The 26,971-nt window shown below is 41.0% G+C and overlaps 1 protein-coding gene across 3 annotated transcripts in view; it reads right to left on the reverse strand.

Moving 5' to 3' along the window:
- Positions 1-4,443: 4,443 nt before the first annotated feature.
- Positions 4,444-26,971, reverse strand: part of LOC140480468 (tolloid-like protein 1) — a 339,587-nt gene continuing 317,059 nt past the window's right edge. For all 3 annotated transcript variants that reach the window (XM_072575408.1, XM_072575486.1, XM_072575570.1), the window contains 2 exons: positions 10,472-10,722; positions 4,444-6,612 (listed from right to left, as the gene is read on the reverse strand). In XM_072575408.1, the coding sequence (XP_072431509.1) occupies positions 6,478-6,612; positions 10,472-10,722 (386 nt within the window). In that variant the 3' untranslated portion in view covers positions 4,444-6,477. The remainder of the gene's footprint in view (positions 6,613-10,471; positions 10,723-26,971) is intronic.

Consider the following 26,971-nt stretch of genomic DNA (forward strand, 5'->3'; position numbering starts at 1 on the left):
AAGTTCCACTTGCTCCAGAGCTGTATAAAAGACAGTTTTTTTAGAAAATATCTCCAAGGCAAAATGATGGTGGTAGGTCTGGAACAATGCAGTAAATCAATTTTTTTGTGATTTTAACCACTTCTGATGTCCCTGTTGGGCAGGTTAAGTAAAATCAAGAGGCAATATGACTTCTTTAAGCTGTTTATTTTAAGATGATATACACACAAAGAAAACCCATTCCAACAAAAGTAATCATAGAGTCACAGAGATGTACAGCATGGAAACAGACCCTTCGGTCTAACCTGTCTATGCCGACCAGATATCCCAACCCAATCTGGTCCCACCTGCCAGCACCCAGCCCATATCCTCCCAAACCCTTCCTATTTATGTACCCATCCAGATGCCTTTTAAATGTTGCAATTGTTCCACCGTCCACCACTTCCTCTGGCAGCTCATTCCATACACGTACCACCCTCTGTGTGAAAAAGTTGCCCCGTAGGTCTCTTTTATATCTTTCCCCTCTCACCCTAAAGCTATGCCTAGCTCTGGACTCCCTGACCCCAGGGAAAAGAATTTGCCTATTTACCCTATGCATGCTCCTCATTATTTTGTAAACCTCTATAAGGTCACCCCTCAGATGCCTGTGTTTTGTTTTCATTAATTTCTAAAGTATTTCCAAAGGATCACTGTGTGATTCCAATGTGAACATATCTAAAAGGAGGAAAACAAAACACTACCAGTGCAATCTTCCCACACATTGAATAATATGGGCTGGGGAAGAGAAATTTTTTGGGAGAATCATGTGAGGATTTGAGTAAGGTTTTTCTCACAGTTAGAAGTAACAAACCTCACTTTCCAACTACAAGACAAGATTCTCGCTGGTGAGCAGTGGGAGGTCTATGATCATGGATTATCACTCATTGTCACCCAATCTCACTTTATTAACATTCACTCTCTTATTCTGTCACCCATCAAATGGAAACTAGATGCCAAGAATGCTTAATATGGAAGTCCGAGTGGATACCTGGTGACTCCTCCTCACGGTTTGATCCCAAACCTCCAGCTTGGACACCAGGCACCAACATCACAAGGCACAGTTCATGGGCAAGGCCACAAGTACCTCAAATTAATGAACACTGGCATCTGATACATTCCAGCTTCTCTGCACCATCATGGCACAGCTCTGAGCACTTCTACACTTTAGAACAGACTTGCACCTCTCATTGTAATGCTGCTGTGAGAACATTTTTCATGCAGGGAGGGCACCCAACTCATAAATTGGACCAAACTCTGGTCTGCACATTTACTCTTTTAGCATCCTCCCATTAACTGTCCTGCCTTACATTGTCTTGCTTTTTAGCTCCTTACTCTCTCAGTCAGAGCTAACCTGTGCACAGTATTTCTTTGGTGTCTTGTCTTTGAGCTGACGCACATAGTTAGGAAGCTCATCATGAATGTCATCAGTCAAGGGAATGGACAAGTGCTTTATGGCATTATGATACATCAATCCCTCACCTGTATTACATGCCATCAACATTTTCACCAAACCCACTGCTAGTGCTGCAGTGAACAGTCATGTCTCAAATTCTAAGGTGAATCTTCCTTCGTCATAGAGTCATAGAATAATGGAGATGTACAGCACAGAAACAGACCCTTCAGTCCAAACTCATCCATGCTGACCAGATATCCTAACCTATTCTAGTCCCATTTGCCAGCACTTGGTCCATATCCCTCTAAACCCTTCCTATTCATATACCCATCCAGATACCTTTTAAATGCTGTAATCGTACCAACCTCCACCAATTCTTCTGACAGCTCATTTCAAACAAGCACCACCCTCTGTGTGAAAAAGTTACCTCTTAAGCCCCTTTTATATCTTTCCCCTCTCACCCTAAACCTATGCACTCTATTTCTTGACTATCCCACCCCAGGGGTAGACTTTGCTATTTATCCTATCCATGCCCCTCATGATTTGAAAACCTCGAAGGTCACCCCTCAGCCTCCGATGCTTCCGAGAAAACAGCCCCAGCCTATTCAACCTCTCCATATAGCTCAAATCCTCCAAACCAACATCTTTGTAAATCTTTTCTGAACCCTTGCAAGTTTCACAACAACCTTCTGATAGGAAGGAGACCAGAATTGCACGCAATATTCCAACAGTGGCTTAACCAATGTCCTGTACAGCCACAACATGACCTCCCAACTCCTGTACTCAATATTCTGACCAATAAAGGAAAGCATATCAAATGCCGCCTTCACTATCCTACCTACCTGCGACTCCACTTTCAAGGAGCTTTGAACCTGTACTCCAAGGTCTCTTTGTTCAGGAACACGCCCTAGCACCTTACCATTAAGTGTATAAATATGATTTACTTTTCCAAAATGCAGCACCTTGCATTTATCAAAATTAAACTCCATCTGTCACTCCCTTAGCCCATTGGCCCATCTGATCAAGATCCAGTTGTACTTTGAGGTAACCTTCACTGTCCACGACACCTCCAATTTTGGTGTCATCTGCAAACTTAGTCAAGGAAGATACCCTTTCACTGAAGGGTAGTCAGCACAGCTTCCAATATCAATCCAGGAGCTAGGGTTCAGTCATTGGGCTGTTTGGGATGACCAGAATTAAGGTAGCCTCCTCATAGAGTGTAAGGAGCTGAATGTCAGGCACTCCACACCTGTATTGGCTCCCTCTGTGCCTTTTGTGGGTGATTTACTCCTGAAATGAGAGAAAGGGAGGAGGAGGGAGAGAGAAAGTATGCAATGAAATGGGAGTCACTGGTGTTAGCACTAGTGCAGGTGGGAGAAAGGTGATGCCGCATCTCGAATAAGTAATGCAAAGGGCATGCAGGGTTAGTGGTGTGGTGTGGGGGAATTGGTGGGTAAGATTGAATGACAACATTGAATGGCATACTCAGTGCAGTAGAACATATGGCTTGCTGGAAGGTGGATGTAGAAGCAGAGATAGACAGAGTACGAGATAGCAGAGACAATAATGGTAGCACTTACCTCAGCAGAGCAGAGGTGTTCATTGATTTTCTTCCTAAAACTGGTCCTCCAGACAGCTGGACTCGCACTTACCCACATGACAACCTTGGCCCAGGTTGGCAGGCTCTGGTGTCCCAGCCTCCTCGGGCAGTCCAATGGGAAGAGCATATTCCTCCTCTACATCACCCCGTCCACCAGGTCCTTCAGTTCCATGTCTGCAACGCACAGTGCCAATTTCTCCTTATCTAACATATCTGGGGCAATTATCACAAACCCTGTGGGGCAGTTCCAGAATGACAGTGGCTAACCGGGTGAACAACAGCCCTTTAAAGATATCGCCAGCAAAAGGGATTTAGGAATTTCCTGACAGAACAAATTACTTTCCTTTATGTCAATTGGGAGAATTGAGCTAGCGTCAGATGAGAGAAGTGCCATAGGGCATGGTAGGTAATTAATGAAGTGAGTTTGGAACAAAAGCACTGGTGTGGTCTAAGCCCTGATACTGTATTACCATTGTTAAAGTCTGTTTTCTTTTCAAGTTCAGTCTGCTTGGTTGTACAGCATGGACACTCTTCTTCTTCCAAAATTAACCCTTATTTGAACCATCCTTCTTCCAGGTTAGTTTAAGTGCCATCCACTGCCTTATTCATTTGTATTAGTGCCACCCCATTTAGTTGTAGGATTTCACTATCAAACTGCTTTCAGCATTAGTACAGCTTATTATAATTATTATAGTTATTATTAAATTCTTGAGAAGAATGAATTGTAAGTGGAAAATTTTTCAAAGGAATGTACTGTCTTCTTTCAATTAGACGCTGAATTTTAAAAAAATCTCCCTCAGGTGGGTCAAATTATTCTGTTTGTTGCTTGCATCTTTTTCTAATGATAGTGTTAGGATCCACAAGAGTTCAGTTGGAATCATAGTAGTTTTAAGTCCTAAATGTTGATTCAAAGCAGTTTCTGATGTAAGTTGGAGGCTACACTTTGAAGCAAGATCTGCCCATGAGTACACAATTATCTTTCCCTGTAACTCACTTTTTAAAACCTGAAGTATTGACTATGATCTAGTTCTATTGCCACCAGCAATAATAGCTCATTCATAATGCCATTCTTCATATAAGTGTGATGGAAGGTTATTAAATACAGAGGATGTCATAGATGAATCCCTAAGTCCAGTAATGTTATGTAAATATTTCACATTATCTAACCATTATTCTTCACAGGCGGCCACCCTAAACTGGAAATAATGATGTATGGTTTTAAAATTAAGATACCATACAAATGATGTGACCTGGGATAAGTTATAGTTCTGACAAAGATCATTGACCTAAAAGTTTAACTGTTTTTCTCTCTCCACAGATGCTGCCTGACTGCTCAATATTTAAGTCATTTTCTACTTTGTTTCAAATTTCCAACATCCACACTGCAGGATATTTTGCTTTTGGATAAATTATAAATCGATATTCAGGTAAGTGTATGTAAAAACATATTTATTAGTGCTAGTGATGTTTTCATGGACTTGGGATATAATACAGATACAAATAGGTTAATCACTGCTAACTTAAGTAGCAATCTACTGTGTGTGAAAAACATTGCAAAGTAACATTTTCTGCAATGCGGTTTGATCTTACTCCTGAATGTTGACCTGAAAGAGTCTTTTAATGAGAAGCTTCAGAAGCCACAATTGTCTGATTATAAACAACAGCAAAAAAAACCCAAAATGAACAAATAAGCTACATCAAAACAGATTCAAGTGGAACTTGGCACGTACTGTAACAATTTCACCATGCAGCCATAACACAAAAGTTGCACCTTGCCTTATAATGCCTTTGTAAATTAACACAGTAATGCATATATGTCATAATTAAATGTCAAATATTATGGATCTCTTGGTGGAACATAAAAAGAATGGGTAGACATTGATTCACCAGTTGAGAAACAGGCTACTCAGTATTTCTATACATCAGCTACATTGAAACATTTCATTCTTATATTACTTTTAAACAGGTCACATGTATGAACTTTTTTACATGGCAAAAACCGATAAGAAACATTTTAAATTATTTTGAAACGTAGTCAAAGCCTTTTTTCACAGAGAGATGTGTTTGTCATGTGCAAGGATTTACAATTAATCATTCTAAGGCATTAATTATGTCAGTCTCCATAGAACTAGAGTTTTAGTTGCAATGATAACTTTATCTTATGCGCAAGCTTGATATTTGCCCCTGTCCTTCCAATTATACCAAACTAGTTTTGACAAACATACAAGGTTCTCAAAGTTGCTGTCTCATAAACCCAAAAAGCTTCTGAACATGGAGTAGCACCATAAGAAATCTGTCCTTTATTACATTTTTTGTGACTTTTCCATCCTTTCAAGGGTGTAATTCTTCTCTTCAGCTTTGGTACATCCACAGTTTTAATAAGACATCCAGTATCCCAAAGTTGAACTTGAATACTGGGAATGTAGTTTACTTATTTAATCTTTATATTTTGTCTTGCCGCTGAAAATTGTAGCACTTCAGTTTAATTAAAGATCGTTCAGCACATGGAATGAGCTAAAAGGGTGCTTCAAGGAATTTAGCTAGCAAATTTTTAAAAGAATTTTGTGACCATTTGCTCACTCTATTATAGAAACACTATGTTTATGGTTATCTATTAATTTAATTTTCATACACATACAATTCATATGCTTACAACTTCAAATGATTTACATAATACAGTCCAGAGAATAGCTGCAGCCTGAAACCAAGCCTCATGATATCATTCTAAGTGCAAACTACCAACACATATTTAAAAAAAGTATCCTGGGACACGCAAATAGCAAAATATAGAAAATGCTATCAGGATTTTCAAAGTTTTTAAACCTGTTTTGGTACTGAGGGAATTCACAGTTTGCTACAGTGTTTGTCAGTATTAAGTCATGTAACAGAGAGACATGATCACAAATGATAGCTTTTTTTAAAAAAGTGGGAAATAAGAAGACTGGTAGAACCCCATAAATTAAGTGGTGAATGGTTTGCCTTTATATTGTTAAATGACATGTTGAAAATTAAACAATACACTAGAATACATCATTCCTCCTTGTATTATCTTTGCGAGTCTGGCAAAACAAAATCTGTGAATGATACACAGAGAAGCTGGTTGTGGTCTCATGTAGGTTCTTTCCTATGGATATTTTAGGTTGCTGAGATGAAGAGCAGTCTGCAGAGGGCTATTTTCACCGACTGAAGCTCTGCACCCTTTAGTGACCAAAGCCGACACAGCTCACAAACCTTCATAGTGATGCTGCTGGAATATAGTATCTTGTCACTGCAGCTGAACTCCCAGACTAACTATTAGTCTGCATTTCGCATTTTCATTGAATCGTCTGCCAAGATACTTCACCATCACACAGGCAAATCAACAACTTACTTTCTTCAGTTCCTCACTATGGTCTCATTATAAAATAGTTCAGGTCATTCTTGCTTTTGTCAAACAAAAGGGAAAAGGAGGGTATTGAGGGTCAGGTTACTTTTTGGTCTGAAGAGCGTCCTGGAATTTAGTGCTTGTGTATCGTATATGGAATCCCTTTTTGTTAATTGTGTCATCAGAATGGAAATGAAGTAAAATTGCATTTCCTGTTGAATAGATTTCTTCAGGCGGCTGTAAAATGAAAAAAAAAGTAATGATAATATTAACTATTTGATGATAGAGACGAGGGTACCCAAAGCACATGACAATATCTTGCGTTTTTACAGCGCCTTTAATATAAAACCTCCCAGGCACTTCATAGGAACATGATCAGACCGAAAACTAACATTGAGACATTAGGAGGAATCACTTACAGCTACATTAAAGAGTTATGTTTTGAGTAGTGTTGTACAGGAGGAACAAGGTTTGCTGTAAGCAGGGCACATGTGCAACCACGTAGCGGTCAGGAAGATATGCCCAGAGAAGAATTAGGTCAGGCACAAGCAGTGTTTCCTTTAAGATGCTAGCTGGCCTGGTTGCATAGCATTTCAGAAAGGAGCCATGCAGTGCACTAAATGGGCCGCCCACAATAAAGGAGCCTGTTACAGGAAACATTGATGGAGACACAGAGGTTCAGGAAAGGAATTCCAGAACAAAAGACCTGAACAGTTGATGGCATGGCTGCGATGGTGGGCAAAGGAAGTCTGGATGTGTTAAAGGCCAGAATTTGAGGAACACAAAGTTCATGACAAATTGTAGGATTGGAGTAGGTTTCAAAGACTTGGTGCAGAAAGATAGTGGAAAATTTGAACACAGGAATAAGATGTTTAAAGTTCAGACAGTGGTGGAATAGTGTCAATACTGGTCAATGAACAGAGTAAATGCTAGTTCAGGTTAGGATGCTGACAGCAGAATTTTGAAGCTAGTCAGGAGGCCATTAGAATATTTGAATTTTGCCCAGTAAGTCTGGAGGTATCAAATAAGCTCCAACAAAAGATGCACACAATAAGCATTAAAGGCAAAATTAATGGTGTGAGCAGCAGATTGGTCTTTAATGCTATCTCAGCCAAAGAGGTTTTACTTTGTAGTACAGAACTTGAGTATATGCTGAAACAAGGGGTTGAACACTTCAGGAGGAGGGCTGGCTGCTGGCTGTTCCCATTCCTGTACTCCTTACCCTCCCCCTCCTACACAAAAGTCAGTCAGAGAATGACTTGTATAGGTCCATTTCCGAGCAATAAGTTTCTGTGGGCAGCATTAACAAGTCGCAGTTGTAATTTCTGGGTTTCACTTGAGAAGAATTTCTACCCTTTGGAGTTTCCAGCCAATCAGATTGTCTGGCAGCTCCAACAGACCTGTAAATGTCAGAGCTCAGTCATGGGCACTGTTGGAATTACAACCAACTCCATAAAAGGAGTCGCAGTGGATTGTGGAATGAGGTAACTTGGGGATATTTGATGATAACGAATAGTTCTCATGCAGCACCTTGAATGGAAAAGGGTATCTCTAAAGATTATACCCTCTTATCTTCCCAAAGTTTTAAAATGTTTTTTATTTCAAAAGGTACTTGGTGTCCTTTCAATTTTTTTTTGCAGTGTTTCATCAGCACCTGCCCACATGCTATCACGGTCCATACTGTTGAAGCTTTTCAATGTGTACTCATTGGAGCAAAGTTGGAGGAATACCAAATTTCAAAGGAATAATAATTTATACTACTTTCAGAAAGATACTGTTTGGTTGTTAAGTGGGCCTTTAGTAGAGCCATTGGCATTGAGAATGCACCAAAGAAATGTTATCGCCCAAGTTTTTGGTAAAATTCAAACTAGGCAGGTAGACGTTTTTTTTTATTACTTACTTACAGTGTGGAAACAGGCCCTTCGGCCCAACAAGTCCACACCGACCCTCCGAAGCGCGACCCACCCAGACCCATTCCCCTACATTTACCCCTTCACCTAACACTACAATTTAGTATGGCCAATTCACCTAACCTGCACATTTTTGGACTGTGGGAAGAAACTGGAGCACCCAGAGGAAACCCACGCAGACGCGGGGAGAATGTGCAAACTCCACACAGTTAGTCGCCTGAGGTGAGAATTGAACCCGGGTCTCTGGCGCTGTGAGGCAGCAATGCTAACCACTGTGCTGCCCTTGGCTGATCAATTCATTGTCATGGGAATGCCTCATGGAGTGGTGTACCCCAAATTCACATTTAGCTGAAAAGATGCAATAGACATTTTCTTTTTTTGAAAAGAACAGGGCCTGACAAAGAAATATATGCATCTTCTAGCACATGTAACTTAAATATATTGTGAGCCCAATTGCTATTCTTATATTCATTGTTAGTGTAATTCTTAGCAGAATTGTTTAGTGTGTGCTATCCCTTTGAAATTTGGCATTCTTGTAAGTCTGTCCTGATGAGTGCAGTGGTGTGTGAGAGACAAGGAGAGCCCAGGAGCCTCCTTCCCTCAGTCTACCTTCCACATTCCCCTTTGATTTCTCTTATTCTTCCCCCCCTCCCCCTCCCCAGTTCTCTCCTGTTTCCCAATTCCCCCTGCTCATCAAGATTAAAAGCTTTTCAGCTATTGCCTATAAAGTCACAGAGATGGAAGTGACCAGTCTTTGCATTGTCAGCAAACCTGGAAAGGTTACTCTGGATCTCTTCATCTAATTCATTAACAACAATTGTAAATAGTCCCTGCTTCGGAGTAATTAGGGATTGACAATAAATGTTGGCCTTGTCTTCATTGAAGTCTATATCCCATGAAAGAATGCTAAAAATGCTGGTCTCACCAGCAATGTCCATATCCTCAGAATCAATACATTTAAAAAAATGAATATTGCAGACAGTTTCTATGAAAATAAATTCTGTCTGTGAGTTTTATAAGTAATACTTTTGTTAAAAACCTTCTCTTCACATAAATTGCTTTTGAGGCTCTCGAAGATTAATCCTGTAAGCAATGATGCCAACATTTGGGTCCCTGAAAATACTTTACATCAAAAAATATTTCAACAATGACAATTTTGCTCTTTTCGATTTGTATTTCAATCTTATCATCTTCAGTATTTGTAATTTTGTATTTCCGCTGTATCTCTTAAAACTGCATTTGTATAAAATTCAGTGAACGCTATATTTTATTGGTTAATACGGATTAATGCTGCTATGACATAGCGCTAGTGCAAAGTATGCAAGGAAACAATGACCCTCAACTCATGTGGGATTCTACTTCAAGGATATTGACAATAACTTGGTCTAAGTAGGTGCAAATCAAGGTACAGAGGAACCCTGATTATCCAAAGGACACGGGCAAGGAGTATTTCATTTGGTTAGTCGAATTCCGGATAATCAAATGCCGACTAACATAGTTTAGCCAAGCACTGGGACCTTGCAGTCTTGTCGAATAATCCATTAGTCGGATAACCGAATGCCAGGTAATCGAGGTTCCTCTGTAAGTACTTAATGAGCTGCCAAAGGGAGTAGTGGAGCTGATACAATTAGAACATTTAAATGACATCTGGATGGGTAAATGAATAGGAAAGGTTTAGAGTGATATGGGCCAAACGCTGGCAAATGTGACTAGATTTATTTAGTATATCTGGTTAGCATGGATGAGTTAAACCGAAGGGTTTGTTCCCATGCTGTTATGTCTCTGACTCTATGACTTGAACACAGTTAATCACATCATTTCTCCAGAGATTTTCAAATCTTCCGTCAACGTCATAGAGGGTTAATTGGGGCTCTACAGAAATTCAGGGTTAATTTATTTTATTTAAGGAAAATCTGGATATATACATTAGGGACAAGGGGATAGAAAGGTTTGTTTAGGTAACAAAAGGTACAAGAGGATCACTTGGAACATTAAGACAGGCCTACACTTGTGGGCTGAATCACCTGTGTGTGTTGTAAAACGTGTGTAATTCTATTCTACATTTCTTAACAATGTAGTTACACCCAATAAGTAAAATTCATCAGTATCACAACCAATTCTTAGAATGATCAATGTTAGCAAACAGCCAGTGTATAACAATCAATTGAATATGTTATGTTTCTTACCCCTGATCCACAGAATTGTCCAAGCCTTGAAGCCGTGGTATCGAATCCATCAAATAGCTCAATAAAGTCATAACCACAGTCAGCTTCCACTTCCACTTCAAACGTTTGGAATGATAATTCAACTCCATAACCTTTCTCTGCTACAATCTGCCACTCACAGTCCACTTGTCCTGGGTAGTTATTGTCTCCAAACTGAGCATGGGAATACAGATCCTTGGATTTTATCTCAGCCTTCAGCCTCCCACCGCATTCTAAAACAAAGAATTCACAATGGTATTACAAATTCATACTGTACCACATCCCTTCACGAGATCACAATCACAGACGTGCAAGGCCACATGACCCAGCATATTTCACACATTAATGCCCCACTAAAACAGCATCCAATTGTTCTATAAATGCCCAAGGAGATTGAACCCTCCACTATTCAATCTTAAGATCTATTTCATGCGATGATCATTGTCTCTTGAATCTCCTGATCTGTCTTCAATTTGACATGTACTCCCTGCTTTACTTTGACAATTCAGTTCACAATAACTTTCCAAATATAACCCTTTCCATAGCATTTACTATCTAATATCAAACCGAATTTTGGCATACACAAGTGATATTGAACAAGGTGGCTCAGTGGTTAGCACTGCTGTCTCAGTGCCAGGGACCCAGGTTCAGTTCCTGCCTTGGGCGAATGGCTGTGTAGAGTTTGCACATTCTCCCAGTGTCTGTGTGGGTTTGCTCCGGTTTCCTCCCACAATCTAAAGTTGTGTTGATCAGGTGAATTCACCATGCTAAATTGCCCACAGTGTTAGATGCATTAGTCAGGGGTAAAGAGAGGGTAGGGGAATAGGTCTGGGTGGGTTACTCTTCGGAGGGTCAGTGTGGACTTATTGGGCCCTGTTTCCATATTGTAGGGAACCTAATCTAAGAACAATCAACCTATTATAGCATGGCTCAGTAGCTCTGTTGCGCTGAGTCAGTAGGTTCTGGGTTTAATTCCTTCTCCAGTTGACTCAAATACAAAATCCAGGCCCATGCTCCACAGCAATAACGAGGGAGTACCACTTGTTGGAGGTGCCATTATTTGGATGAGTCTTTAAGTGGACAGAATAGAATAGTAACTTATTGTCACTTGTATTTTTACAAAAAATACAGTGAAAACTATTAAGCCAGCATACTCTTGCATCTGTACTAATAACAGAAATCATATTAAAAAACATTAAGACAAAGTCCATCTTTGTCAATTCATGGCTTATGGTCAAATAAAAGACAGGAAGCACATTTTCCATCGCTGCAAAAAGCCACCATCAAAGCTGCTGAATTAGGCCAGCTTCTAGCACTTTCTGTTTGTATTTCATAAATAAATGACCATGTGTATTACCAGATTCGGGTAAGACAGTAAAGTGGGTCAACATTTAACACTGTTAGGCATTTCAACAGATGAACAATGTTCAAGGCAACATTTTGCATCTCATCACTATTTGTTATTCAATGAATCGGGATGGATCAACTGCAAATGATTTTTGGAAAGGTGTTTTAGTATTTGCTCTCATTTGTGTTGCGTCCAGGCCAATGGTCAAAAGCTGAAAAATAGGATTAGCATGGACAGATTTTTTTTTAAACTGACATGGATATAATGGCCAATGGACTCCTTCTATGCTATAAATCTCCATGACTTCTCACCCCCTGAAGCTTAACTCTGTCATGCACAACTACAGCAGAGCATCCGCAATAAACATAGTCTTCATCTACCAGTACTCAAAGCATTTCTAAAAAGAGAATCACAAGATGAGGTATGGTGATTCAACTAAACCTGCTTCACTCTTAGTTAGCATGATGGCCTTCGCAGGTACATATTGATAAGTTTCTGAAGAACTGAATCTATAGTTCCTAAGAAAGATTATTAAATGTGAAATGGGAATATTTTGCGAATAGGAAGACAAATATTTCTTACAATTAAGAAAGAATCACAGAAAATTGGAACATTCATAAAAATAAGAACAAAGAAAATTATAGCACAGGAACAGGCCCTTCAGCCCTCCAAGCCTACGCCGATCCAGATCCTCTATCTAAACCTGCCGCCTATTTTCTAAGGACCTGTATTCCTCTGCTCCCTGTCCATCTCTGTCTAGATACATTTTAAATGACGCTATCGTGCTCACATCTACCACCTCCACAGGCAACATATTTCAGGCACCCACCACCCTTTTCATACCTATCTCCCCTAAACTTTTGCCTTCTCACTTTGAACTCGTGACCCCTAGTAATTGAGTCCCCTACACTGGGAAAAAGCTTCTTGCTCTCCACCTTGTCTATACCTCTCATGATTTTGTAGACCTCAATCAGGAACCCCCCCCCCCCCTCAACCTCCATTGTTCTAATGAAAATAATCCTAATCTATTCAACCTCTCTTCATAGCGAGCACCCTCCATACCAGGCAACATCCTGCTGAACCTCCTCTGCATCCTTTCCAAAGCATCCACATCCTTTTGGTAATGTGGTGACCAGAACTGTACGCAGTATTCCAAATGTGGCCAAAACAAAGTCTTACACAACTGTAACATGACCTGCCAACTCTTGTACTCAATACCCTGCCCAATGACTGAAAGCATGCCATATGCCTTTTTGACCACTATCAACCTGCATTGCCACCTTCAGGGTACAATCGGCATGAACACCCAGATCTCTCTGTACATCAATTTTCTCTAGGACTTTTCCATTTACTGTATAGTTCCCTCTTGAATTGGATCTTCCAAAATACATCACCTCGCATTTGCCCGGATTGAACTCCATTTGCCATTTCTCTGCCCAACTCTCGTCATCAGCCTACCATGGGTATCCTTATCGAACACCTTACTGAAATCCATGTATATGGTATCTACAGCCCTCTCTCATCAAATCAACTTTGTCACTTCCTCAAAGAATTCTATTAAGTTAGTAAGACATGGCCTTCCCTGCACAAAACCATGCTACCCATTACTCATAAGCCCATTTTATTCCAAATGGGAATAACAGTATCTTCTTCAGCAGTTTCCCTGCCACCGACGTCAGACTCACCGGTCTATAATTACTGGATTATCTCTGCTACCTTTCTGAAACAATGGGACAACATTTGCAATTCTCCAGTCCTCTGGGACCTTACCCATGTTTAAGGATGCTGCAAAGATATCTGTTATGCCCCAGCTATTTCCTCTCTCACTTCCCTCAGTAATCTGGGATAGATCCCATCCGGACCTGGGGACTTGTCAACCTTAATACCTTCTAGAATACCCAACACTTCCTCCCTCCTTATACCAGCTTGCCCTGGAGTAATCAATCAAACATTTATCCCAAACCTCAACATCCATCATGTTACTCTCCTCTGTGAATATCGGTGCAAAGTACCTGTGAAGAATCACACTCATTTTCTCTTACTCCATAGATAACTTTCCCCCTTAGTCCTTGAGTGGGTCAACCCTTTCTCTACTTAACCTCTTGCTCCTTATATATGAATAAAGGCTTTGGGATTTTCCTTCAACCTGTTTGCTAAAAATATCCCATGGCCCCTTTCAGCGCTATTAATTCCTTGTTTCAGATTGGTCCTACATTCCTGATATTCTTCGAAAGCTCTGTCTGTCTTCAGTCATCTAGACCTTAAGAATGCTTGCTCTTTCCTCTTAGCTAGTCTCACAATTTCACCTGTCATCCATAGTTCCCTATCCTTGACATTTCTATCCCTCGTTTTCACATGTCTCTCCTGCACTCTAATCAACCTCTCTTTAAAAGCCTCCTACATATCAAATATAAGAAGCCTCATCAAGATTCATTTTTGTATCAAAGTCTCGAAGTTTCTTGACAAATCGAGGCCTTACAAATTATTAATTGCAGAGGTTTAAAAGCGTTAATTGAAATAGTCTATCTAATGTTATCTAAAATTACTGCCCATTTTTAAATTCAAAGAAACACATCTGTTTTGACTTTCTGCAGCTTTAATATTGATTTTATATTGAACGTTGACAATACAATTTTCTTAAGGTTAGCTCAAATTTAAAGCATTGAACTATGTTGCCATCTCTATTCATTGCAAAGGCATTGTGGCTGACATGAAGCTCAAGGTACACCAGACAACCTCCTCAGCAACATTCAACAACTTAACAATTCATGCCATAACTGTAGTTTCTATACAGCTGCTATATCATGACTATTGTCTTGACAGAGCAGGAGAATTTCATAATGATTGTCTTTTTTATTTATTCAGCTGTAAAATAAAGGACAGTGGGACTAATTTTCATTTAGGACCTCATGCATTTGCTCTGCCCTCTCAAAGTAATAGTTGCCATATTCAAAGTTAGGCATTTGATAGACCCGGCCGAAACAGACAAACAGGTTTCTGTGCAGAAACTCGATATTAAATTGTAGCACAAATGGGCAGACCTTTACATAATGCAACCGTTATCACATGGACAACAGAAAGTTAATTCATAAATAATGGGTGCTTAAAGAAACTACCGAAAGCAGTTCAGTGATTGGATGCCAAACTGTTTTAATCTACATGGTTTTGGAGCAATAAACCATCAGCTCTCTTCCTGGATCAAAAAGATTTACTGCAGGTTATTGTTGCTGCAGCCTCACTTGCCTCTGTGTCACTGTCTGCCCCTCCCACTCTGCATCAGAGTATTTCAAGACATGCATGCAGACCAACCCAGTGTTTGCCTGGAATCTGTCAATTACCTCCTGACAAGATACCTCATGGTACCCATTGACATCGAGGAGAGCACAAGGACTGCAGGTGCTGGAGATCAGAGTCAAGAGTGTGGTGCTGGAAAAGCACAGCAGGTCAGGCAGCATCCAAGTAGCAGGAGAATCAATGTTTCGGGATTCCTGATGAAGGGCTCTTTGCCGGAATGTCCATTCTCCTGCTCCTCAAATGCTGCCTAACCTGCTGTGCTTTTCCAGTATCTCACACTCAACCCATTGACATCTCCATATTAAATTCAATTTAATTCTGATATCCCAGTCCAGCCCCGACATAAGACCATAAGACATAGGAACAGAAATTAGGCCATTCAGCCCATTGAGTCTCCTCTGTCATTTAATCATGGCTGACAATTTTCTAAATCCTATCCTTCGACTTTCTCCCAAAAGCCCTTGATCCTCATGAACCTATTTATCCCAGTCTTAAATATACTCAATGACCAGGCCTCCACAGCCTTCTGTGGCAATGAATTCCACAGATTCACCACTCTCTGGCTGAAGATGTTTCTCCTTATCTCCTTTACTCTAAGGCTGTGCCCTCGGGTCCTAGACTCTCCTACCAGTGGAAACATCTTCCTAACATCTACTCTATCCAAACAACTCAGTATTTTGTATGTTTCAATTAGATCCCCCCTCATCCTTCTAAACTCTATTGAGTACAAACCCAGCGTCTTTAAACACTCCTCACACGTTAAGCTTTTCATTCCTGGGACCTTCTAGTAAACCCACTCTGAACATGCTCCAGGGCCAGTATACCCTTCCTGAGATGTGGGGCCCAAAACTGCACACAATGCTCCAAAAGTACTTAAAGAGCCTCAGAAGTACATCCCTGCTTTCATATTTAAGTCCTCTCAAAATAAATGCCAACATTGCATTTACCTTCCTAACTACTGACTCAACCTGCAAGTTTACCTTGAGAGAATCCTAGATTAGAACTCTCAAGTCTGTTTGCACTTCAGACTTCTGAATTTTCTCACTATTTAGAAAACAGTCCATTCCTCTATTCTTCCTACAAAAGTGCATGACCTCACACTTTCCCTTGTAGCACTCCATTTGCCACTTCTTTGCCCACTCTCCTAACCTGTCCAAATCCTTCTGCAGCCTCCCTGCCTCCTCCATGAACATAAAACAATTTGAAAGAACCATAGAATGATTAAAGCTCAAGAAGGCTATTATTTCTGCAGTGTCTGTGCTGGCTCGTTGCAAGAGCAGCACACTTTGTCCCTTGCCCCTGCCCTTTCCCCATAGCTCTGAAAACGTTTTCTCTTCAGATAATTATTTCAGGTCCTGACTGAATTGGCCTCCATCACCCCCAGGTAGTGCATTCCAGATCCTAAACACTTATTGCCTAAAAACGATTTTCCCCATGTTGCAACTGTTTATCAATTACCTTGCATTGGCCTTCTGGTTTTTAATCCCACAACCAGTGAAAATAGTTTCAGCCCATCCACGCTCTACAGACCTTGCTACGGTTTTGGACACTTTGATCAAATCTCCTTTCAACCCTTTCTCCAATTCACCCACATGCCTAAAGTTCTTCATTACTGGAACCACTCGTAAAACTATTCTGCATCCTCAGCAATATCTTCACATCCTTCCTAAGGGAGTGGTGCTCAGAACTGGATACAAAACCCCAGCTGAGGAAGCAGTCACTTGGTGAGGAAGATCTTTTTTTTATGGAAACCGAGGATAATGGGTCAAGATTAGAGTGGTGCTGGAAAAGCACAGCAGGTCAGGCAGCATCTGAGGAGCAGGAAAATCGACGTTTCGGGCAAAGGCTCTCCTGATGAAGGGTTTTTGTCTGAAACGTCGATTCTCCTGCTCCTTGGATGCTGCCTGACCTGCTGTGTTTTTCCAGCACCACATTAATCTGGACTCTGACCTCCAGCATCTGCAGTACCCAGTTCCGCCCAGAGGATAATGGGTGTCTGGAATTCACCGCTGGAGGTGGTGGTGGAAGCAGAAATCCAACACTGTTTTAACAAGTTCCTGGATCTGAACCTGAAGTGCTGCAAGCTGCAGGGTGATAAGCTATATGCTGGAAGGCGGGATTATAAAGGGTATCTGTGTGTCTTTGGGTCACCATGGACAAGATAGGCTGAATGGTCCCCCTTCTGTGCTGTATCATTTCTATGGTGGTAATATCATTGGACTAGAAATCCAGTGGCCCAGAACTAATCCTCTGATGACAGGGATCTAAATTCAATTATTAAATATGGAATGTAAAACTGGTCTTAGGCAATTACCATCAAATTTAGTCATCCCCTTTCAGGAAGGAAATCTTCACCCTTTCCTACTCTGGCCTCTGGATCTACAGTGTTGAAATGGACTTTTAAATGCCTTCTGAAATGGCTAAGTAAGTTACTCAGTTAAAGGACAATTAGGACTGAGCAACAAATGCTGGTGTTGCCAACATCCCAGTGAAAAGAATAATGGAAATATAAAGTTGAGACCAAGCCAACATTATCATAAAATGCTTCCTTTGTTCTCTTAGCATACTTTACTATGATTATGATGCTTTATTAACCCCTCTTGCAAATCTGCTCTGCAACCTCCAATGATTTGTGTACACAAATCTACAGGTCCCTTTACTCTTACACTTCCTTTGAACTCCGATGATTTCATATTGTCTATCCTCATCCTTCCGACCAAAATAATTTGCTTCACACTTCTCTATATTAAATTTCATCTGCTACTCGCTGGCTCAGTTCATCAGCTGATGCATGCACTTTTGAAACACTACGCCATCTTTATCACATTTCGCCATATTTCCAGATTTTGAGTCACCTACACATTTTAAAACTGCACCCTGCACACCCAAGTTTGTATAATTCACATATGACAAGAAACGTCTGACACTGATCCCTGAGGAACCTTCCTACAATTTGTAAAACCAGTCACCACTCATTTCCTGTTGGCTACATTTGTCATCACTGCAAGTGCAGGGGGCGCAGTCAACACACATGCAGCCACAATGTCCATGATATCACTGCAGCATCAAAGAACCACTCATCATCTCCCTCCCAACCCTTGACCCTCTTGCTGCCTCACTCATAGCATGAGGTGGAGAGAGCTACTGCAAGAGGACTCAGGAGTGAGGTGCCAAAGGGGAGGCCAGTGGGTAGAGTAGTAAGGGAATGTTGAGCAGAGGAGTGGGAAAAAGCAGAAAGGGGTGTTGGCAGGAGGCAGCATGGAGTCTGGAGCTGGGCTATGCATGAAGAGATAGAGTGGAGGGGGGGGGGGGGGGAGAAAAGAGAGGATCAAGTGGGGCAGCAAGTAGGTGATGAGTGTTCAACAGACAACAGGCGCAGAACAATGATATCAGCGGCACTGGTAATGAAGCTGAAGATGGAGACCTCTTGTTCTAATCGAACCTGGACCTGGGACCCTGGTGCTGTGAGATAGCAGTGCTAGCCACTGAGCCACCGAATGTGGTGTCTGGATGCAGCACGTTCTCACATATTCAGCCAGCTGCGTATCCATACTGCCACCTTTTATTCCATGAGCTCTAATTTTGCTCACAGGCCTGTTACTGAAATATCTTTGAGCTGTACGCACATCACATCAACCACGTTAATTTTGTCGATCTCAAAAAAATGCAACCCACTTAGCTGATCATGCTTTGCCCTTAACAGCTCTGTGCTGGATTTTACCCACTTGGCCACCTATTTTTGATGCATGTCTAATTTCTTGATCAGAAAATACAGCAAGCTGTTCTCTCTCTATTTGAAACTTACAGAAAAAAAGACCACACCGGCCTGAAGTGACAAAAACATGCCAGACAGAAGTAAAGTACAATAACAGAAAGCAGCTATGAGCTGCTGTTTATTCTCAGCACAATTTAGAGAGTGAAGCACAGCTGTGTTTAGGAAATCTAATTTCAACATTTAAAGATTTCCACATCAGAAAGAATCCACCTTGATCAAAAAATATACTTTTGCGTTTCAAAAGTTGTGAACAACAGATATTACAGGTAACATATTCCACTTCAATATAGTCAAATTCAAAATATGCTAACACTGAAACTGACAAAGATTTATCTGGAACACTAACTCTATATTTTCGTGCCAGTTAAAGTGCAGGCACCAGTCTCAGATGGATATCAACCTACAGCAGCTGAATGACCAAAGTGACACTGCTGGCTGCTCTGGTACTGTCCGTTGAGGGAGAGCACATCTTTCTAGTCCTATGTCCACACATGTTGAGACCCCTGGAGCAGCTTCCTGTCAGTTAACATTAAAAGAGCTCAAGTTAAGTTTCAACAAGCTCCCAGGTGATTCAGAAAACAATCTGTACTTTGTTAAACATGGCTCTGCTCAGGGCTGTAGTCATACTCAAAGTTCTGGAGGGTCTACATCTGTTCTCATGACTTTTCACTAAGTGATCTTTTATTCATGTCACACCACACAACTTGTCTTAATGCGGACTCTGAAGTTATTGACCTATGCTGTTTGAAAACTGTGTAATACGTTATTGGTGCAAATACGGAGACTTCATCTTTGGTTTAACATGAATCAGAGACCTGGGTAGCAACAATTTGTAGAAGACAAGAGATAGCCATCATTAATCCTTCCTGTTCTAATCTCGAGACTTTCTAGTAGTCTGTTGTGAAGGATGAAGGATAAGTCTTAGCAGAATAGACTCTTATCTTAGATAACAGGATGCAGTTTATTACACCTCAGGAACTACACACAAGTTACATTAACTCTAAGGCATACTGCCTATTACCGCACAGACAGGAGGTAGGTAAGACACATACACCTCCAATTGGAGATTCTGCTCAGTTCCATACTAGAACTGAACTAAGACTGCCTGTTGCTCCACCTAGTGGTGTATTAGGTGTATTATATATCAGTGTCATTGCAATATCAATTTAGCTCAGGTTAGAGTCATCGAGCCATAGAGGTGTACAGCATGGAAATAAACCCTTCAGTCCAACTCGTCCGTGCCAACCAGATATCCCAACCCAATCTAGTCCCACCTGACAGCACCTGGCCCATATCCCTCCAAACCCTTCCTATTCATATACCCATCCAGATGCCTTTTAAATGTTGCAATTGTACTAGCCTCCATCACTTCCTCTGGCAGCTCATTCCATACACGTACCACCCTCTGTTTGAAAAAGTTGCCTTTTAGGTCTCTTTTATATCTTTTCCCGCTCACCCTAAACCTATGCCCTCTAGCTGTGGACTCCCCCACCGCAAGGAAAAGACCTTGTCTATTTATCCTACTCAGGCCACTATGATTTTATAAACCTCTATGAGGTCACCCCTCAGCCTCCGACACTTCAGGGAAAACAGCCCCAGCCTGTTCAACCTCACCCTATAGCTCAAATCCTCCAACCCTGGCAACATTCTTGTACGTCTTTTCTGAGCCCTTTCAAGTTTCATAACCTCCTTCCAATAGGAAGGAGACCAGAATTGCACACAATATTCCAAAAGTAACACTTTCACATCTATTACTATATACAACAACAATAATTCATATTTTGCCCAGGAATCCCTCCAGGATTAATGCAAATTAAAGCCAAATAAACCATTCTTGTTCACTGAAATTTATAAAGATTGCATCAAAATATCAGATTTATCTAAAATAACCATGTATTTTTTTTTCTAAACTTTGTCTTCAGAATCCATTGTCTTCAGAATCCTTTCACTTCACAGTTAGCTGTTACCAAAACAGTTGAGATGACACCATTGGTATTTGAGATGCTGTTAACGGGGTTATTATTTGGCTGTTCTTCTGAAGGCAAAGCTTTCTTCTATAGTAAGGTGGTCTTCCAGGGTATTAACCTTCTGCTCATAGGAACCCCAACCATATAAGCAATAATTACTCAAGTGCAGGTCTTCAATAATAACAATACACAGACTATTTATTGAGAGATTGAAATACTTGCAGCTATACATTCAAATGTTGCATGTCTCACTTGAAGCGTCTTTGTACTTGTGGGTAGCACAGTGGCTTGGTGGTCAGCACTACTGCCTCACAGCACTAGGGACCCCAGTTCGATTCCAGCCTCAGGCAGCTGTCTGTGTGGAGTTTGCACATTGTCCCAGTATCTGCGTGGGTTTCCTCCAGGCGCTCCAGTTTCCTCCCACAATCCAACAATGTGCAGGTGAGGTGAATTGGCCATATTAAATTACCCACAGTGTTCAGGGATGTGTAAGGCTGGGCGCAATTACTCAGAGGTAAATGCAGAATAATAGGGTAGGGGAATGGGTAACTCCTCAGAGGGTCAGTGTGGACTTGTTGGGCCAAAAGGGCCTGTTTCCACACTGTCGAGATTCTATGAATTCTGAGTGCCACACATCAGGAAGTATATGTTTGTTTTGAAGTGCCACAGTGTAGATTCGCCAGAATTAAACTGAGCCTAAAATGGGTAACAAAAACAGAAATCTGAGGACAGGTCACTCGACCTAAAATGTTAATGGATTTCCCTCCACAGATGCTGCCAGACCTGCTGAGTTTTTCTAGCAATTTCTGTTTTTGTTTCTGATTTACAGCATCCACAGTTTTTTGGGGGGTTTTTAACTAAAACGGTTAAACTGCAAGAACAAGCCATATATATGCGATGATCCCAGCTGATGATAATACTGGACAGAACACACCCCAGGGTAAAGCTTGATAAACCATAACTTTTCCTTTTGGTTTCCAGAGACATCAGTCAATGAATATATTTGCAAGATGCTGCCAATGTACAATAAACAAAAATAAATAAGTTTATTATACAAAAGAACAATTATTTTTTAAATATTTCACTAGATAAGAACTATTGGAATGACTTAATTCCAAACATGTGGAAAATTCTTCCCACAAAAACGAGTGAGAACGTGGGACACTCTCCATCAAAGAGTGGCTGAGGCTGGATTAATTTAAATGTAAAAACAGAAACTGATAAATTTTTGTTAGGCAAGTGTTTTAAGCGCATGGAAGCAAGGTGGATTAAAACAGTTGTTACAAATCAGCCATGAACTATGTTCACCGAACTGAGTAACCTTGTTCTGTTCCTATCACCCTGTAAGATCCTGTCTTCGTCGATCATTCACACTAATAGCCAAAAGCTTCTTTGGGATATATAACATTAATTCTCACTAACCTTTTCCCTCCAAACCCTGAGAACCTAAAATATAACACTCCGACTACCACCATTTCCACCACTATCAGGCTGAGCATTAACAGAGACTAGGTTTCAAATCTGGGATGCTCGTCATTTTTTTGGTGATTAAATTCCAGAACCATCAAAAAATCCTCTACAAGGATTATTCTGTAAGTCCCTGAGCAGGAACATCATCCCACAAGTTATGATTGCGAGAGACGTTTGTTGGGTTAAGGTCATATTCTAGACTCTGCAGCCAGATAGGAAGCAATTTACTTCATATTGGGGCTACATTTATCATCGTAACAAAACTGAATTTGCTGTTTATTTTTTAATTCTCTTGTGGGATGTGCGCATCGCTGGCTGGGCCAGTATTTATTGCCTGTTCCCAATTCCTCTTGAGAAGGTGGTGATGAGCTGCCTTCTTAAAACACTGCAGTAAATATGCAGTGGGTAGACCCACAATACTAGAGGGAATTCCAGGACTTTGACTCAGTGACAGTGGAGGAATGATGATATATTTTCAAATCAGGATGCTGAATTGCTTGGAGGGGAATTCGCAGGTGGTGCTATTCCCAAGTGTCTGCTGCCCTTGTCCTTTTTGGTGAAAGTGGTTATGGGTTTGGAAGATGCTTCTCAGAATCTTGGGTGATTTCTGCAGTGTATCTTGGAGAACTTACACATTACTGCTACTGAATGTTTTTGTAGTGGAGGGATTGCTGTCAGGTCCCATAGCCTTTGCAGTATCAAGTGCCTCCAATATCATTTCTTGATGCCACATGGAGTGAATTGAATTAGCTGAAGACTAGCATCTGAGAATTTGGGGACCACTGAAGGAGGCAGAGATGGATCATCCACTTATCGTTTCTGGCTGAAGAGTGTTTTAGCCATACCTTTTGCACTGATGTGCTGGGCTCTTCAATCATTGACGATGGGGATATTTGTGGAGCCTTCATCTCCTGTGAGTAAACTGCCCATCGTTATTCACATCTGGGTGTGGCAGGATCACAGAGCTTCGATCTGATTCTTTGAGTTGCGGGATCACTTAGGCTTGGTTTATCACTTGCTGCTTAAGCTGTTTGGCACGTAGTCGCTTCACCAGATGGAGACCTCAATTTTAGGAATGCACGGCGCTGCCCCTAGCATGCTCTCCTGTACTCTCCATTAAACAGCTTTAACTGAACTAGGAGCAGTAATGATAATCCCTTTCAGCTCTTTATTGAAGCATCTCTGGGTAGAACTTGGTCTGCTGCCTGGAATACCTTTTTTAAATGTTAAATCTAAAAGTGATGACCAAATATAACCCTAAAATATTTACTTTTACATGATCTGCCATCAAGTTAGCTTCAATACACTGCCATGACTCAACGACACCTCAGTATTATAATAGATAAACACATGTTACATGACCAGTTTGCTGCTGAACTTCCAACAGCTCAGGGAAGAGGCACCCAGAAGTTGACCCGTAACATTCCTGCAAAACTCTTCACTACTTGGCTTTTTTTTAAAAAATGCTGTCCTAATCAAAAAAAACTGTGACCCCATGAATAATAAAAACTCAAAATCACATCTTTAAATTGAAGTGGGGTCATAGATGAGTCTATGAGACACTTGAAGTTGCATACCTATGATATCATTGCGTACCAAGAGCGGCCATGCTTTACATTAAAGAGAATGTAGTGAAAGGAAGGAGTAACCCTTTTTCTGCTCATCATTTCAGAACATAAAATCCTGAAAAAGCACCTTCATCTTCAGCAAATGCTAAAAATGTTCAGCAGGCCAGGCAACTTCTGATCAATCTGATTAATTAAGCTGAAATATTAACTGTGTTTTTATCTCCATGCCTGGCCTGCTGAATGATATCATAGGTATGCAACTTCAAGTGTCTCATAGACTCATCTATGACCCCACTTCAATTTAAAGATGTGATTTTGAGTTTTTATTATTCATGGGGTCACAGTTTTTTTTCTTGATTAGGACAGCATTTTTAAAAAAAGCCAAGTAGTGAAGAGTTTTGCAGGAATAGAACATAGAACATAGAACATAGAACATAGAACAATACAGCACAGAACAGGCCCTTCGGCCCACGATGTTGTGCCGAACTTCTATCCTAGATTAAGCACCCATCCATGTACCTATCCAAATGCCGCTTAAAGGTCGCCAATGAATCTGACTCTACCACTCCCTCGGGCAGCGCATTCCATGCCCCCACCACTCTCTGGGTAAAGAACCCACCCCTGACATCTCCCCTATACCTTCCACCCTTCACCTTAAATTTATGTCCCCTTGTAACACTCTGTTGTACCCGGGGAAAAAGTTTCTGACTGTCTACACTATCTATTCCTCTGATCATCTTATAAACCTCGATCAAGTCACCCCTCATCCTTCGCCGTTCCAACGAGAAAAGGCCGAGAACTCTCAACCTATCCTCGTACGACCTACTCTCCATTCCAGGCAACATCCTGGTAAATCTTCTCTGCACCCTCTCCAAAGCTTCCACATCTTTCCTAAAGTGAGGCGACCAGAACTGCACACAGTACTCCAAATGTGGCCTAACCAAAGTCCTGTACAGCTGCAACATCACCTCACGACTCTTGAATTCAATCCCTCTGCTAATGAACGATAATACTCCATAGGCCTTCTTACAAACTCTATCCACCTGAGTGGCAACCTTCAAAGATCTATGTACATAGACCCCAAGATCCCTCTGTTCCTCCACCTGACCAAGAACCCTACCATTAACCCTGTATTCCGCATTCTTATTTGTTCTTCCAAAATGGACAACCTCACACTTGGCAGGGTTGAACTCCATCTGCCACTCCTCAGCCCAGCTCTGCATCCTATCTAAGTCCCTCTGCAGCCGACAACAGCCCTCCTCACTGTCCACAACTCCACCTATCTTTGTATCATCTGCAAATTTACTGACCCACCCTTCGACTCCCTCCTCTAAGTCATTAATAAAAATTACAAACAGCAGAGGACCCAGAACTGATCCCTGCGGAACTCCACTTGTAACTGGACTCCATGCTGAATATTTACCATCTACCACCACTCTCTGACTTCTACCGGTTAGCCAGTTTTCTATCCAATTGGCCAAATTTCCCTCGATCCCATGCCTCCTGACTTTCCGCATAACCCTACCATGGGGAACCTTATCAAATGCCTTACTAAAATCCATGTACACTACATCCACTGCTCTACCCTCATCCACATGCTTGGTCACCTCCTCGAAGAATTCAATAAGACTTGTAAGGCAAGACCTACCCTTCACAAATCCGTGCTGGCTGTCCCTAATCAAGCAGTGTCTTTCCAGATACTCGTAAATCCTATCCCTCAGTACCCTTTCCATTACTTTGCCTGCCACAGAAGTAAGACTAACTGGCCTGTAATTCCCGGGGTTATCCCTATTCCCTTTTTTGAACAGGGGCACAACATTCGCTACTCTCCAGTCCCCTGGTACCACCCCAGTTGCCAGTGAAGACGAGAAGATCATTGCCAACGGTACTGCAATTTCCTCTCTTGCTTCCCACATAATCCTAGGATATATCCCGTCAGGCCCGGGGGACTTGTCTATCCTCAAGTTGTTCAAAATGTCCAACACATCTTCCTTCCTAACAGGTATCTCTTCTAGCTTATCAGTCCGTTTCACATCCTCCTCTTCAACAATACGGTCCCTCTCGTTCGTAAATACTGAAGAGAATGTTACGGGTCAACTTCTGGGTGCCTCTTCCCTGAGCTGTCTTCAAGCCACCTTTGGTTTGTATAGTTCGGAATTTTAGCTTTGGCATATTTTGCTTTCTCACCTCTTTCATAATTCCCCGATGTGACGTAAAGGTTGCAAACTTAAATTCTGAGGTTCAAATGAAGGTGTAAACCCACATCCCACTTCATAATGAAATATGTCACAGCAATGCCTAATCAAAATCTGAACAGCACAGTAACCCAAATCTGCCACCTTCATGGCAGAGATAAAAAGTATTATAAACCAGCCAATGTATTTTTGTTGATATTTATTTTGAAAAATACATTGAACTCATTTGCTGATCCTGTGACAGTTCCTATCTTCAAACTTTGTTACAATTTGTAAGCTAAATGAGAGCAATGTTTAAAAACTGTGTTTGCCACAAGGTGGCACTATTACACCACAAATAGTTAAGCATGGAACAAACGGAGTTAAAATTAGCTTTCAAATCTATTTTAAATGAAAAGAAGTTTAAACAGGATGAGAAAAACCTCTTCCATAACAACAATGCCAATCTACGAAGCAAGAGAGTACATTTAATGTGGAAAAACTGTCCCAAAATAATCCACAGGGGCAGTAGAGGGGGAAAAATGTGAGACAAACCATTCAACCTGATTTAAATGAAGTAAATGGGTTTTAATGTGAACTAAGAAATGTTTCCCAATAATATTTAGGAGGGACGGGCAAATATTTGGTCAAAAAGGTGGACTTTGAAAAGCAAAAACAGAAAGGAACTCCATAGAGTGAGTCCTTGATATCTAACTCTGAACTACATAAAAAATCAAGAGACAGCATACAACTTTTAAATATCCTGAAGGCAGAGGTAATTAGATTCTTGATTACCAAGGGGATGAAAGATTCTTGGCATTATGCAGTAATGTCGAGTTGAAGTTAAAATCAGATCAGCCATGAATTTATTGAGTCAGGTTTGAAA

Source organism: Chiloscyllium punctatum, chromosome 1 (assembly GCF_047496795.1).
Source record: "Chiloscyllium punctatum isolate Juve2018m chromosome 1, sChiPun1.3, whole genome shotgun sequence".
Classification (NCBI taxonomy): domain Eukaryota; kingdom Metazoa; phylum Chordata; class Chondrichthyes; order Orectolobiformes; family Hemiscylliidae; genus Chiloscyllium; species Chiloscyllium punctatum.